The sequence below is a fragment of the Arvicanthis niloticus genome, chromosome 13 (assembly GCF_011762505.2).
Source record: "Arvicanthis niloticus isolate mArvNil1 chromosome 13, mArvNil1.pat.X, whole genome shotgun sequence".
Lineage (NCBI taxonomy): Eukaryota > Metazoa > Chordata > Mammalia > Rodentia > Muridae > Arvicanthis > Arvicanthis niloticus.
This window is the reverse complement of record NC_047670.1, coordinates 57,372,630-57,384,890: the sequence shown is the minus strand read 5'-3', so window position 1 is coordinate 57,384,890 and position 12,261 is coordinate 57,372,630. Positions and strand designations below refer to the sequence as shown.

Genomic DNA, 12,261 nt, shown 5'->3' with positions numbered 1-12,261 from the left:
GAGAGAGAGAGAGAGAGGATAAAGGGGAAGAGATGCGAAGAATGGAGACAAGACAGAGGTTCTGATCAAGTCTCTTACTGAAGAGAAATCTGGGGTATTTATACACTTTTGCCACATGCCTTGTAGGTGCGTGGATACCACGTGCCTTGCAGGTGTGGATATGACGTAAGCCTTACAGGCATCTATAGCGTGGATAGCATGTGCATCGTGCGCCTTGCAGGCTTGGATACCACGTGCGCCTTACAGGCATGTATGGCGTGGATAGCACGTGGATAACACGTGCACCATGTGCCTTGCAGGCTTGGATACCACGTATGCCTTGCAGCTGGGGGCAGTAAACAGCAAAACAAAATATGCTGGATATCAGAGTGTGCTTCAGCTGTTGTAGGCTGTTGAAAAACAAGTCTCATGTCAGGGTATATGGCTCAAGATGGCTGCAAAGCTGGTAGCCGCTTTCTGCTAAAAGTCGGCTCCCAACATTACCTGATGCAGGAAAATCCAGCCTGAGCTGGCCCACCCCCACTGGAAACAGGACCCAGTCAGCACCACTGCTTCTCTTTAATAATATCATGAATGACACAGACAGATAGAGATGAGAGGCCACATGTTTCTCCCAGCACCAACACACAGGTTTAATCATCAGACACCAGAACATACAGTAGAAGGGTTCTGGAGCAAACCAGGAGAAACCCAGCAGCCTGAAACTGAAAATGACCAAAGTAAATTGTCTCTCTGATCACTTTCTAACCATAACCCATGCTAGTGTCCTGACTCCAATACAGGTCTCCTTCCAGTCCAGTTTGGGGCTTAGGAAAGACCTTTAACTCAGCCCCAATCTATGGTGCAATTCCAGGCAACAGGTTTCTGCAGAACCAAGAATCATGGAAAGGAAGAGGGAGCAGGATTAGAGGCTTCAGGCCAGCAAGAAGCACAGAGTTACACACAGGCTTCAGTGACACAGAGGTGGTCACTGTAGGGGTGTCATGGACAGCAGATAGGAGGAGAACCATTTGAAATCCTTCCTCTGGGGGTGCATGGTGTGGTCTCTGCTCAACCACTGCCTCCCTTCTGCTACACTAGAGGTGCAGTAGAGAGACCCTGCCTAGATTCCACTGGGACTTATGAAACTTTGATCTTTAGAGGGCTGGATCCCCAGCAAGGACAAGACTGAGCCTCTGCTGACTCTGGTGAGTGGTGAGGCTGGCATGTGCAGGGTGCCCAGCAGTGCCCAGCTCACAACCTCCATTGATTTGAAGGCTCAGGAGTCATCCTTCTGGGTTCCCCATGGCAGCCCACATTGACCACATGCCTCTAGCATGAGGAAGAAAACTACCATACCTATCTCCATGTGGAAGACTGTTGCCAGAAAATACTGACTCACCAAGAAACAAAAGGTGAATAAGAGACAGAGGCCAGCAGGTGACTGTGGGGAGCTGACAGAAGGTGGCTATCATCTTTGCAGCCATCTTGATCCCTACACCCTGACAAGAGACTTGTTTTCAACAGCCTACAACAGCTGAGCACACTCTGATAACATCTTGTTTTATATACCCAGGATTTTCCCTTGAGTGTGTGAGACTTAAAGGTGTGACTTTTAAGAGGAGACTTAAAGGCATGACTCAAGAAGTGAGACTTAAGAGTGATATAAAAATCGAGAGGCAGAGAGAAGAGGGGGACTTGCAACTTGGGACTTAGAAAGAGAGAAGGCAAGAGACTGGAGGAGAGAAAGACATGAGAATAAACAGGACTGAATCACACTCTGTCTGGTCTCTGTTCTTCCTGTCTCTTCACGTCCGTCCTCACTCTCCCTCTCTCTTGCTGAACCCTGACCCACAGACCAGAGCAGCAGTATGAGTCATGGGACAATTTAGCCCCCAAGCTTGGGGCAGTGTGGATTCCAACATCTGGCAGCAAGGTCCCTGACAGGTGATAAGTTCCTGAACCAAATGAGTGGTTCCCCCAAGATTCTCAGACCATTTCTCAGCTTTCTGAAACTGGGTCTGAGAAATCATGTGTTGGATGTCTTGCTGCCTGTTCAAAAGGATGACCACAAACCTGTACTGGAGATGGAACATGCTACAAGCTGCCTTCCCCACACTGTCTCTCACTTACCCACAGGGATTGCACCTGCCCTCTCCAATTGCCCTTCTTTTGCCTATAGGGGCTCCAGCCTCTTTCCCTCAACTGCAGGAGACAGTTTCCCACTGCTCACACCCCCTCAGAAGCCATTGACTGGATGTCAGTCACCCCTCATGTCCTGCCAACAAAGTGTTCCATGAAGGTGTGAGATGTTTCATTCTTCTCTGAGGCAATGTCCTCAAGCCTTCAAAGATGTGCATGGGTAGCAGACCAGGTGACGTTTCTGATGCAATGATCAGATAATCCATCGTGAAACAGGAATCCAACAGATATCGATCTATCATGATTATCCCAGAATGCTCAGCTCCTGGGAATAGACTAAATATCACTGGCTGCTCCCTACATTTGGCCAAACAAAACACTGGATTGGGGCTAGACACAGAGGACAAAGGGCAACCCTGGCACTCCTTTATAAGGTGGCAGGATCCAAGCTTGGGGCTTGCTGATCCTAGATGTTGTATTGAGTGTTGGTCATTGATCTCAACAGTGGGGCTGTGATGGAGCTGCTGACTGGGACTGGCCTGTGGCCTGTGGCCATATTCACAGTCATCTTCATATTACTGGTGGACCTGATGCACCGGCGCCAGCGCTGGAATTCTCGATACCCACCAGGCCCTGTGCCATGGCCTGTGCTGGGTAACCTGCTGCAGGTGGACCTAGATAACATGCCATACAGCCTGTACAAGGTGAGTGACTTAGTGGTGGATGCTAATTGGGGATATGGTGTCCATAGCAGCAAATAATGGGGTTCAAGCCACAGGACAGACAGGGATTCGGTACTCAAGAGGGGACAGGCATAGGGGTGTTTTGATGGCAGCCACTGGAACTTTCGAGGGCAAAGGTTTGGGGGGACAAAGTCCAGGAGGTGACTCATGTTGTGACAGCAGGGTTCAGTCTGGTTGGACAGGGCTGCAGCCATAGAAATCCCAAGTACATTATGATCCTGTCAAAGACATAATCTTGGCCTTCTGTGAGGTCCAACCCTCTGTATCAGAACACAAACTGAAGAGAGATGCTGTGGCTGCCAGAATTTCTTGATGCTGTGTGCATGCTGGACTCAATGCTCAGCTCAAGGAACAAGAGTTTTGTCATGTGTGTTGACATGATAAGGCACCCAAAGACAGTTTTCTGGCTCTATCTAGGTTACAGGTGGAGTGTTACATCTATGATGATTCCCTTGCTAAACTTAAAAAATAAGAAGCCACAGTGTCAGGAATCCTCAACTGGGGATGGAGCTCAGTGTTGGGGTCCCTGTTTGGGCGCCAAAATAATGTTGGGGTCCACACTAGCCCCACATTGGGGCAGCCAAAAAACGTCGCAGCCCAGGCAAAATGTTGAGGCCCGGACCTACCCACGTTTGGGTGGCCACTGTATCCCAGCCCAAGCTGCCGCTCCGGTCTGCGGGTCGGGGTTCAGCAAGAGCGAGGGTGAGGGCAGACTCAAAGAATGGAGACCAGACAGGGTGTGATTCAACCCCGTTTATTCTTCAGTCTCTCTTCCTCTAAGTGTCTCCTTCTCTGTCTCCTCTGTCTGCTGTGTCTGATTCTGTGTGGAGCCAAGTGTCTTCTACCTAATGTCTGATGTGTCTGATTCTCCCTCTATAGTCTCATTCTCTACTGTCTGCCTCTGCCTTTTATATGTCTTACTTCTAAGCCGCGCCTCTAAGTTACACCTTTAATCATGCCCTTAGGTCTTGTCTCTAACTCTGATCTCTATACTTCTAAGTCATACTCTTAAGTCACACACCTTTAATCCCACACACCTTTAATCTCACGCACCTTTAATCTCAAGGTATCTAAACCAAGATTATCGGAGTGTTCTCAGCTGATGTAGGCTATTGTAATCCAAGTCTCATGTCAGGGTATATGGCTCAAGATGGCTGCAAAGCTGATAGCCGCTTTCTGCTAAAAGTCGGCCCCCAACAGCTCAGTAAACAGCATTTTCTAGGATATATGAGGACCAAGGTTCAATAACAAGCAACACACACACACACATACATGGAAACAGAGAGAGAGAGACAGAGACAAAGAGAGAGACAGAGAGAGAGACAAAGAGACAGAGAAAGGGGGGACTCACATTCATATATATATATATATGCATCTACATATAAATATTCACAAATATGCACGTACATACATAGAAACTGCTGGGGTACACTCACATTTTGACAATAATTGCACAGTAAACCTGGAGCTATGATCTCTGGAGACCTCCACTTCCTATGTTCTCTGTCCCTCTACTTCAGCTTCAAAACCGTTATGGTGACGTGTTCAGCCTGCAGATGGCCTGGAAGCCAGTGGTTGTGATCAATGGACTGAAGGCGATGCAGGAAGTGCTGGTGACCTGTGGAGAGGACACTTCTGACCGCCTTGCATTGCCCATCTTTGAGCACCTAGGTTTTAAGCCCAGATCCCAAGGTAAAGAGCTGTAGACAGTGGAGATGGTGTCGGAGGTACAGCAATGAGCAGAGGAAGAAAAGGGCATGAATGTGGGTGGGATGCAGACAAGCAATTCCTGAAAGTCACTGAAATCCAGGTGACTACCCAGAAGGCATGCACTGGACTGTGGTAGCAAGGTTTTGAGAGGCTCATGGCCAGGACAGAACCCAGACGAGAAGAGAATTGATGAGAGCAAGGGACAGCAGGGAATCCTTGCTTACACACAGATGTGTCTGCAGGTGTGGCCCTTGCACCTTATGGGCCTGAGTGGCGAGAGCAGAGACGATTCTCTGTGTCCACCCTGCGTGACTTCGGCCTGGGAAAGAAATCTCTGGAGGAGTGGGTGACCAAGGAAGCCGGACTCCTCTGTGACACCTTCACCGCCCAGGCTGGTGGGTGATGGGTGAGGGATGTATTTCGACAAAGTGGGACATGGGCAGTCCCAGGACTTGCTTGCATCTCCACTCAATCTCTACTCCCAGGGCAGTCCATCAATCCCAACACCATGCTGAACAAAGCCGTGTGCAATGTCATCGCATCTCTCATTTTTGCCCGTCGCTTTGAATATGAAGACCCTTACCTCATCAGGATGCTGAAAGTACTGGAAGAAAGTTTGACAGAAATTGCTGGTTTCGTTCCTGAGGTAGGAGTCCGGAGAAGCCAAAAGATTCACTTCTGTGAATTCCGACTTCCCCGGGAAGCTGTGCCGAGGCTGTGGAGAGGTCTGCTGGGGGTCACCTGCAGGAGCATATGGATGTTGACAACTGTCGATGGCAAGAGGAGAGAAGTGAACCAAGATCAAGATTTTCAGAAAGGGAGAGGACATGGGTCCTCTGTTTTCATGGAAGACAAAACCTGAGGTTATTGCTGGGGAAAAAATACTTCTGTTCACCTCGGTGTGACAGACCCATTAGGTGACTCTTGAAAATGTAAAAACTGAGGAGGAGGCAGGTTACAGGTGGGGACAGACAGGCTCTGGGTCCATTGTAAAGGAGGCTGGCACTGAGCCTGGTCCAGGTGGATAGTGAGGATCACTAGCACCAAGGAGCCAGCCAAATGTTGAGTGGGTAAGCAGCTTGTCACGAAAGCCTGGAGACCCGAGTTTGATATGTGGGACGCATGTAAGGAAGAGACAATTGACTCTACACATTGTCCTATCATTTACACACACTGTGGCACAGCAGCCCCATACATGATCATGATTCACTACTAATGTTATGAAGAGGAATCTCTGAGAATTCCTGTGTCTCTCGCAGGTTCTTAACGCGTTCCCGATTCTCCTGCACATCCCAGGGCTGGCTGACAAGGTTTTCCAAGGTCAGAAGACCTTCATGGCCATACTGGATAACCTGTTGACTGAGAACAGGACCACGTGGGACTCTGCCCAGCCACCCCGAAATTTGACTGATGCCTTCCTGGCAGAGATAGAGAAGGTGATTGGAAGCCCCAGGAGATGTAGCCAGGGGCTGTGGGCTGAGGTCATGAGAGCTCTGAGCCAGAAGGATGTGGTCCTGTGCATCACCACATAACTCAGCACTTGGGCTCCATATGGGCCTTCCTCTCCCTGCTGAGCCTTCTCTTTCTTCCTGGACCAGGCCAAGGGGAATCCTGACAGCAGCTTCAATGATGAAAACTTACACAAGGTGATGGGTGACCTGTTCGGTGGAGGGACGGTGACCACCTCAACCACACTGTCCTGGGCCCTACTGCTCATGATCCTGCATCCACATGTGCAGCGTAAGCATGACTGGGGTGGGAGACAGGTAGAGGCACACTCCACAGATGACTTGAAACACTTGTGGATCCCAACACTAACTTAACCCAGACTCCAGTGCTGCTCACTGGTGTCTTTCTCAGCCCTTAATATGGCTATAAGACAGTAACTGTTTCACTGAGGGGATGCTGTCCCTCCAGGCAGAGTCCAACAGGAAATCGATGAGGTCATAGGGCAGGTGAGGCATCCTGAGATGGCAGACCAGGCCCGCATGCCCTACACCAATGCTGTCATCCATGAGGTGCAGCGCTTTGCAGACATTGCTCCATTGAATTTTCCACGCATCACCAGTCGGGACATTGAAGTGCAGGACTTCCTCATCCCCAAGGTAGGCCTTGGCCTCTTACTGTTTTATCATGACCACTAACATACAAGGTCAGGAGAGATCACCACATACTATTCTCAACATGTTCACAAGAACCACACTGCATGCAGGCTGCAGACTTCGAGAGTCCTCAATAAGTGAAATGTCAAACAAAATGGCAAAAGGTCACTTTATGGATTGTTGCACAGAGGGATGGTGGCTGGGTTGGCCACCCATGGGAGATCTGTTACAGGACCCTCCAAGGTTCTGAGAGTGTTTGGGGTTCAGATTGAATGAGGAAATATAGTGAGTGCAGGGAAGAGGTTATACATGTGATCCTGGTGACAAAGTTGTAGGCATCCGCACCCAAGGCCATGTTCACACCATGTGCCTCCTGACAGGGGACAATCCTCATCCCCAACCTGTCCTCCGTGCTGAAAGATGAGACTGTCTGGGAGAAGCCCCTCCACTTCCATCCTGAACACTTCCTGGATGCCCAGGGCCACTTTGTGAAGCATGAGGCCTTCATGCCATTCTCAGCAGGTTCTATTGGGGGTTCTGGCTGCCTGTCTGTCCCAAGGGTGTCTTGGAGGGGGAAGTGCCAATCAGGTAGCAGACTGACTGAACCGTCTCTCACCCACAGGCCGCCGAGCATGCTTGGGGGAGCCCCTGGCCCGAATGGAGCTCTTCCTCTTCTTCACCTGCCTCCTGCAGCGCTTTAGCTTCTCAGTGCCTGCAGGACAGCCCCGGCCCAGCGACCATGGCACCTTTGCTGTTCCAGTTGCCCCAACCCCCTACAAGCTCTGTGCTGTGTTGAGAGAGCAAGGACAATAAATCCAGACCTGCTCTGCAGGTAAGGCTGAGCCATGCAAAATAAACCTGTCTTGTGGCTGCTGCTGTTTCCTGCTTCAACCCCAGCCCTGTCTTGCTGGATCCTCAGTCAACTCTCTCCAACCACCCTTTCCCGGCTGTCTCATCCCTCCCCAGGAAACAATGTGACTGCTGAGGTTGAACGGTGTCCTTGCCTGGACCATTGGTACAGGGCTGCAGTCTCAGCACTTGGGAGCCCAAATCAGGAGGATCATGTGTGTATAGCTATCCTGGGATATACAGCAATGGCCTAGGTCAGCCTGGGCTATACAACCAGGAGATTCTGCCTGGTAAAACTAAAGCAGAGCTACTAAGAGGGTACACAAAGAAGACAGGAAGCAAGAGAGAGACAGGGAGGAGGAAGGAAGAGAACAAAAAGGCAGGATGTGATCCAGAGTGACAGTTGAGCCTATCACCCATTAAGAACCATCAGTGGTGACTAGGTTGGTGACACACTGCAGGCAGAGGTCAGGTCTCCATGAGTCTCTGGGACAGATGTTGCAGGCTTCCACTAAGAGTCAGCACTGCTTCTGTCTGGGGACATGACAAGGTGGTCCCCAAGAGCCTGTGGTGACATGAGAGACTGGAAAGGCTGTTGTCCTCACAGTAGTGACTGCAGAGAAGTCAGAAGAAAAACAGCAGCAGGCAAAGTGAGAGCTGAGCTCAGGGAGTCTGGCACACTCCCAGCTCTCTGTCAGATATGTCAAAAGGTAGAACTCCCAGCCAGCCACCTTTGTGGCTCAGGCTGAGGACATGGTTCACAGGGAACCTCACTGAGCCTCACTGTTCAGGGGCCTGGTGGGTTCCAGAGAGATGGAGCACACACATGGCTGACTAGTCTTCAATTGCTCCAAGTCACACTCAGGTAACCAGGGACCACTTTCCTAAACCCTGTTGCAGGTGTAAATGGTGCCACATGGCTCTCATCCCCAGCTGTGCAGAGACACTACTATCCGCATGTCCCAGGCTCACAGTCAAGGTCTCCCACAGCCTGACAGGACTCAAGCAGTTGTGCTGGACTGTGCAGGACAGAGCTCCCCAAGCTGAGGTCGTTCTTCAGCCCTGGCCACACTCCTTTCCATACCAGGCAGACTGATGTGTTTGTCTAAGCATCTCTTTTGTTTTATCTTGGTCAGGCATCACTAATATTCAAAGCATCACCATTTTTATTTCTTGTGTGGATGATTGATCCCAAGGCCTTATGTAGCTTCAGCCAGAGCACTCCAGTGCACTGTACCCAAGAGTTGTGTGTGTGTGTGTGCTCACGTGTGTATTATGTACTCTCTTAATGTGTGACATATGTAAATTTCTGTGAGGGCATATGTGTGTTTGTGTAGGTTTGTGTGTATTGGCATGTGTATATGCTATGAATTCATGTATGTGTACATATTTCTGTGTGTACATCTGTGAATATGCATGTGTCTCTAAGGGTGATATTTAGAAAATGGAATCCAGTCTGGCTTGTTCCTGGTCAGCCATGTTCCTGCTGCTCCTTGGCTCTGACTGGGGCTCTGGCTAGCTAGATGCACAGGCCCTGGCACCCACGAGACGCCATTGTGGGGGATGGCTCTGCCAATCCCCCACACTGCATCCACAATGCTTGGCTGAACCCCAGACAATATCTGCCATCCTCGAAGTACCCAGTAGAAATGAGACTCTTAATGCATAATGATTATCTAAAGGATATATATATTTAGAAATGCTCAATCAACAAGATGCCCACACAATTAGAGTTGTTACCCAGTATCTAACCTTTTGATAGAAGTTGCTACCCTGAATAGCTTTTGACTTGTCTGTGGTTCTCCATGACTGATAGCCTTCCTCTTCTCCTCCCCTTCCTGTTTTCTCCCCTCACCTTTCTCTCTTTCTCTCCCAGATCCACGTCCTCTTCTACTGCCTATTCACCGAGCTCTAGTGCAAAACAATGAAGCAGAATAAGTATCCTGCTACATGTGTCTGTATGTGAATTCTATGTATCTGTGTGATCAAATGTCTTTGTGTATGAAAGTGTCTTTATGTGCATTTGTTATGTATATGGGTGTTCATCTCTCTGTGTGTTTCTGCATGTAAGTGTCTATGTGTGTATCTGGGTGTCTATGTACAAATACATGTGTCTATCTTTGTGTGTATCTGTGAGTGTGCATGCCTGGGTGTGTGTGTATTGGTGTGTGTATGTCTATGTGTGTGTGTGTGTGTGTGTGTGTGTGTGTGTGTGTGTGTGTGCTGATGCTCCAGCCTGTGCATCTATTTGAGGATATGAGAGGTGAAAAAGTCAAATTTCTTCCAACTTTCCCTTTTGTTGGGTTGATTTGTGTCCTACAACTCTCCTGCTACAAGGCTAGGGCCACTTGTGGAAGATAAAGGCACAGGAAAGTTTGACTATGCTCTCCCCATGCTCTGGGTGGGCATCAGGCTATGTAGATTCCAGATCCTGCTCCGGTAGAGTGAGGGAGCCCAGTCTGATGTCCCAGAGAAGCCAGAGCTAGCTCTTCTGGCTCTTGGGCTCTTGGGCACTCACGTCAGGCTGTGAGAGCTGAGGAAAAACTGAAAAAGAAGTGGGGTGGACAGACTGCATTGGCCTTCAGCTGAAGGGAAAGAAAGGGAGAGAAGCTCTGGCTATGTCTCTTGAGGATGAGAGCTCTTGGTTTTGTTGCAGTGGCACCATTGTCTTGCTTTCGTTGATGGTCATAGTGGCCAGGACTGCAGAGAGGTCTTCTACAGGAGCTAAGACAGCAGCTCTCTAGGCGAAGGCCTGCTCCACTGTTCCCCACAGCAGAACCTGATGAAAGAAACAGTCCATGGTTTTAAGATGTGTATTATAATGCCTGAAAGTAGATGAAAAACTGTGCCCCACTTTTTTCAGGGCTATTTGTAGGAAGGAGGGTCTGGGAAGGAATGCTTAATTGGTTACACCCTTCTAGCCTTTAGGTACCTCATTATTTTAAAAATATGTTTTGAGGCTCCATGTCCTGTAGTCATGCCCTCTAACTATGGAGAAAATAGGGGGTGTTGTCCTATGTGACTAACAAACAAAAGTTTATAGAGGGTTGTGATCTCCTGTCAGTAGCCTAGATTCTGGCAGCATGTCAGAAAGCATGCCATCCCAAGGTGGGGTCTCCGGGGGTTTCTAGCCAGTGATTGACAAGACACCAAGCTGCCTTTCATGGTCTTACACCCTTTCACCTTTACTATTTGAGAAAATGGAGTTCATCCTTTCAGACAGACTGACTGGTAAATGAGTTCCCAGGATGCACCACTCCCTGCCCCCAGTGCTGTGGCTACTGTCAAACAACACAAAGCCCAGGTGTGCATGGGTGCTAGGATCTGAACTCAGGTCTTCCTGCCTACACAGCAAGCATCTGCACCCCGAGCCATCTCTGCAGCCACCTCCCTGCAATGCCCTGGATATGATGTCAGAAGCAGCATTCCTGAAGCACATGGCCGGTCTCATTACTGTCCTTACTTAGACTGATGGTTTCTTTGGATGTTTTTCTCCTTCCTTTTTTCTGTGTGTTTTGTATCTACTCTACTGCTTTCCAGAACTGCTCTACAATCTGATATCCCATAAATTGAATCAGGAGGGTACTGGCTCCACAGCCCTGCTCACCAGCCTCATTACAGATGTCATGACTTTTCTAGTTTCTAGAGTCCCCAGTTCATTCTGGGATGCTGTGGTTACTAAAGGTCACAAACTATGAACTGAGATGTCTCTCAGTAGCCACAAGAGAGCAACGAATGTAGCCCTGGCCCAAAAAAGCAACCTGCAGAGTTTGAGGAGCTGTCTCCCCTGCTTCTCCTTGGAACTACCCTGGCATTTGATTGACCAAATGCTGAAAGAAGCCAGCCTGTCCATGGGGCTGGAACTCAAACAAACAGAGAGGTATCATTCAACACCTGGCCTTAAAACTGCCATAAACAAATGCTTTACCATTGAGCTACATCATTGACACAAATGCAGGTGAGAGGGCTTTTTCTCCCTTTTCTGATTTTTGAAGAAATTGTATAGGTGTGGGGCGAGGGTTATTATTTCTTTGTTTTGTTGTGTGTTTAAAGATAGAATATTTCTCTGTAGTCATGGCTGTCTTAGAACTCACTCTGGAGAACAAGCTGGCCTCAAAACGGATATCCACCAACCTCTGCCTCCAAAATGATAGAATTAAAGGCCTGCTCCACCACAACCAAGCTAAAAATGTTTTTTCATCTGATATAGTTTGACTACACCTTTCCTTCCCCAAATTATCCCAGATCACCCACCATGTCCTAACTAACCCTAAAGGGAAACCAACCCTTCCCTCCCACGGTTGTGTTGAATCACAGTGATAGAAACCCAGCCATGGCAGTCTGGATCTACTCTAGTTGTGTCTTCCTCTGATTTTCCTATGTGTATGTTTTTGAGATGATGTGGGTTGACCAGGGGTTTGGAGCAGGATCTTCACACTTCTGATCTTTTGGATGTGTGGGAGAGTTGATGGTTCATTTTGTCAGTGTTGTATTTTGCATAAATTTTTTTTCATTTTACTCAAGTTCTGCAGTTTACTTTGCATTTTGACCCTATGTTTGATTGAGAACGTGGTTGCTAATTTCCACATGCTTCTCCTGTGTCCATTTCATTACTGAAATGACATTTACGGCCTCACTCCACAGTGGCAGGACAAATCCTGCTTATGGATCTGTGCATAAGATTCAGGACATGAAACTCCCTATGTAGAACAGGCTGGCCTTGAACTCACAGATCC

The 12,261-nt window shown here is 48.7% G+C and overlaps 1 protein-coding gene across 3 annotated transcripts; it reads left to right on the top strand.

Annotated features, from left to right (window-relative positions):
• The first annotated feature begins 2,560 nt into the window (after positions 1-2,560).
• Positions 2,561-12,048, top strand: LOC117718616 (cytochrome P450 2D10-like). 3 transcript variants are annotated; one of them, XM_076911716.1, is made up of 10 exons: positions 2,561-2,825; positions 4,385-4,556; positions 4,817-4,969; positions 5,060-5,220; positions 5,834-6,010; positions 6,173-6,314; positions 6,492-6,679; positions 7,057-7,198; positions 7,299-7,508; positions 10,878-12,048. In XM_076911716.1, exons 1-9 carry the CDS (start codon positions 2,637-2,639, stop codon positions 7,487-7,489), a joined length of 1,515 nt encoding a protein of 504 aa, XP_076767831.1. In that variant the 5' UTR covers positions 2,561-2,636; the 3' UTR covers positions 7,490-7,508; positions 10,878-12,048. The 3 variants fall into 3 exon arrangements, with proteins under 3 accessions (XP_076767831.1, XP_076767830.1, XP_034372325.1); XM_076911715.1 differs by having other exon boundaries at positions 9,402-12,048; XM_034516434.2 differs by lacking the exon at positions 10,878-12,048 and having other exon boundaries at positions 2,562-2,825; positions 7,299-7,546.
• Positions 12,049-12,261: the final 213 nt, after the last annotated feature.

What these genes read in the sequence shown, in the direction of transcription:
- LOC117718616 (XM_076911716.1), top strand. Translation starts at nt 2,637, where the DNA reads ATGGAGCTGCTGACTGGGACTGGCCTGTGGCCTGTGGCCATATTCACA. An exon ending in CACCTTCACCGCCCAGGCTG is followed by an intron (nt 4,970 to 5,059) that starts GTGGGTGATGGG and finishes CTCTACTCCCAG; the next exon opens with GGCAGTCCATCAATCCCAAC. An exon ending in TCCTGGCAGAGATAGAGAAG is followed by an intron (nt 6,011 to 6,172) that starts GTGATTGGAAGC and finishes TTCCTGGACCAG; the next exon opens with GCCAAGGGGAATCCTGACAG.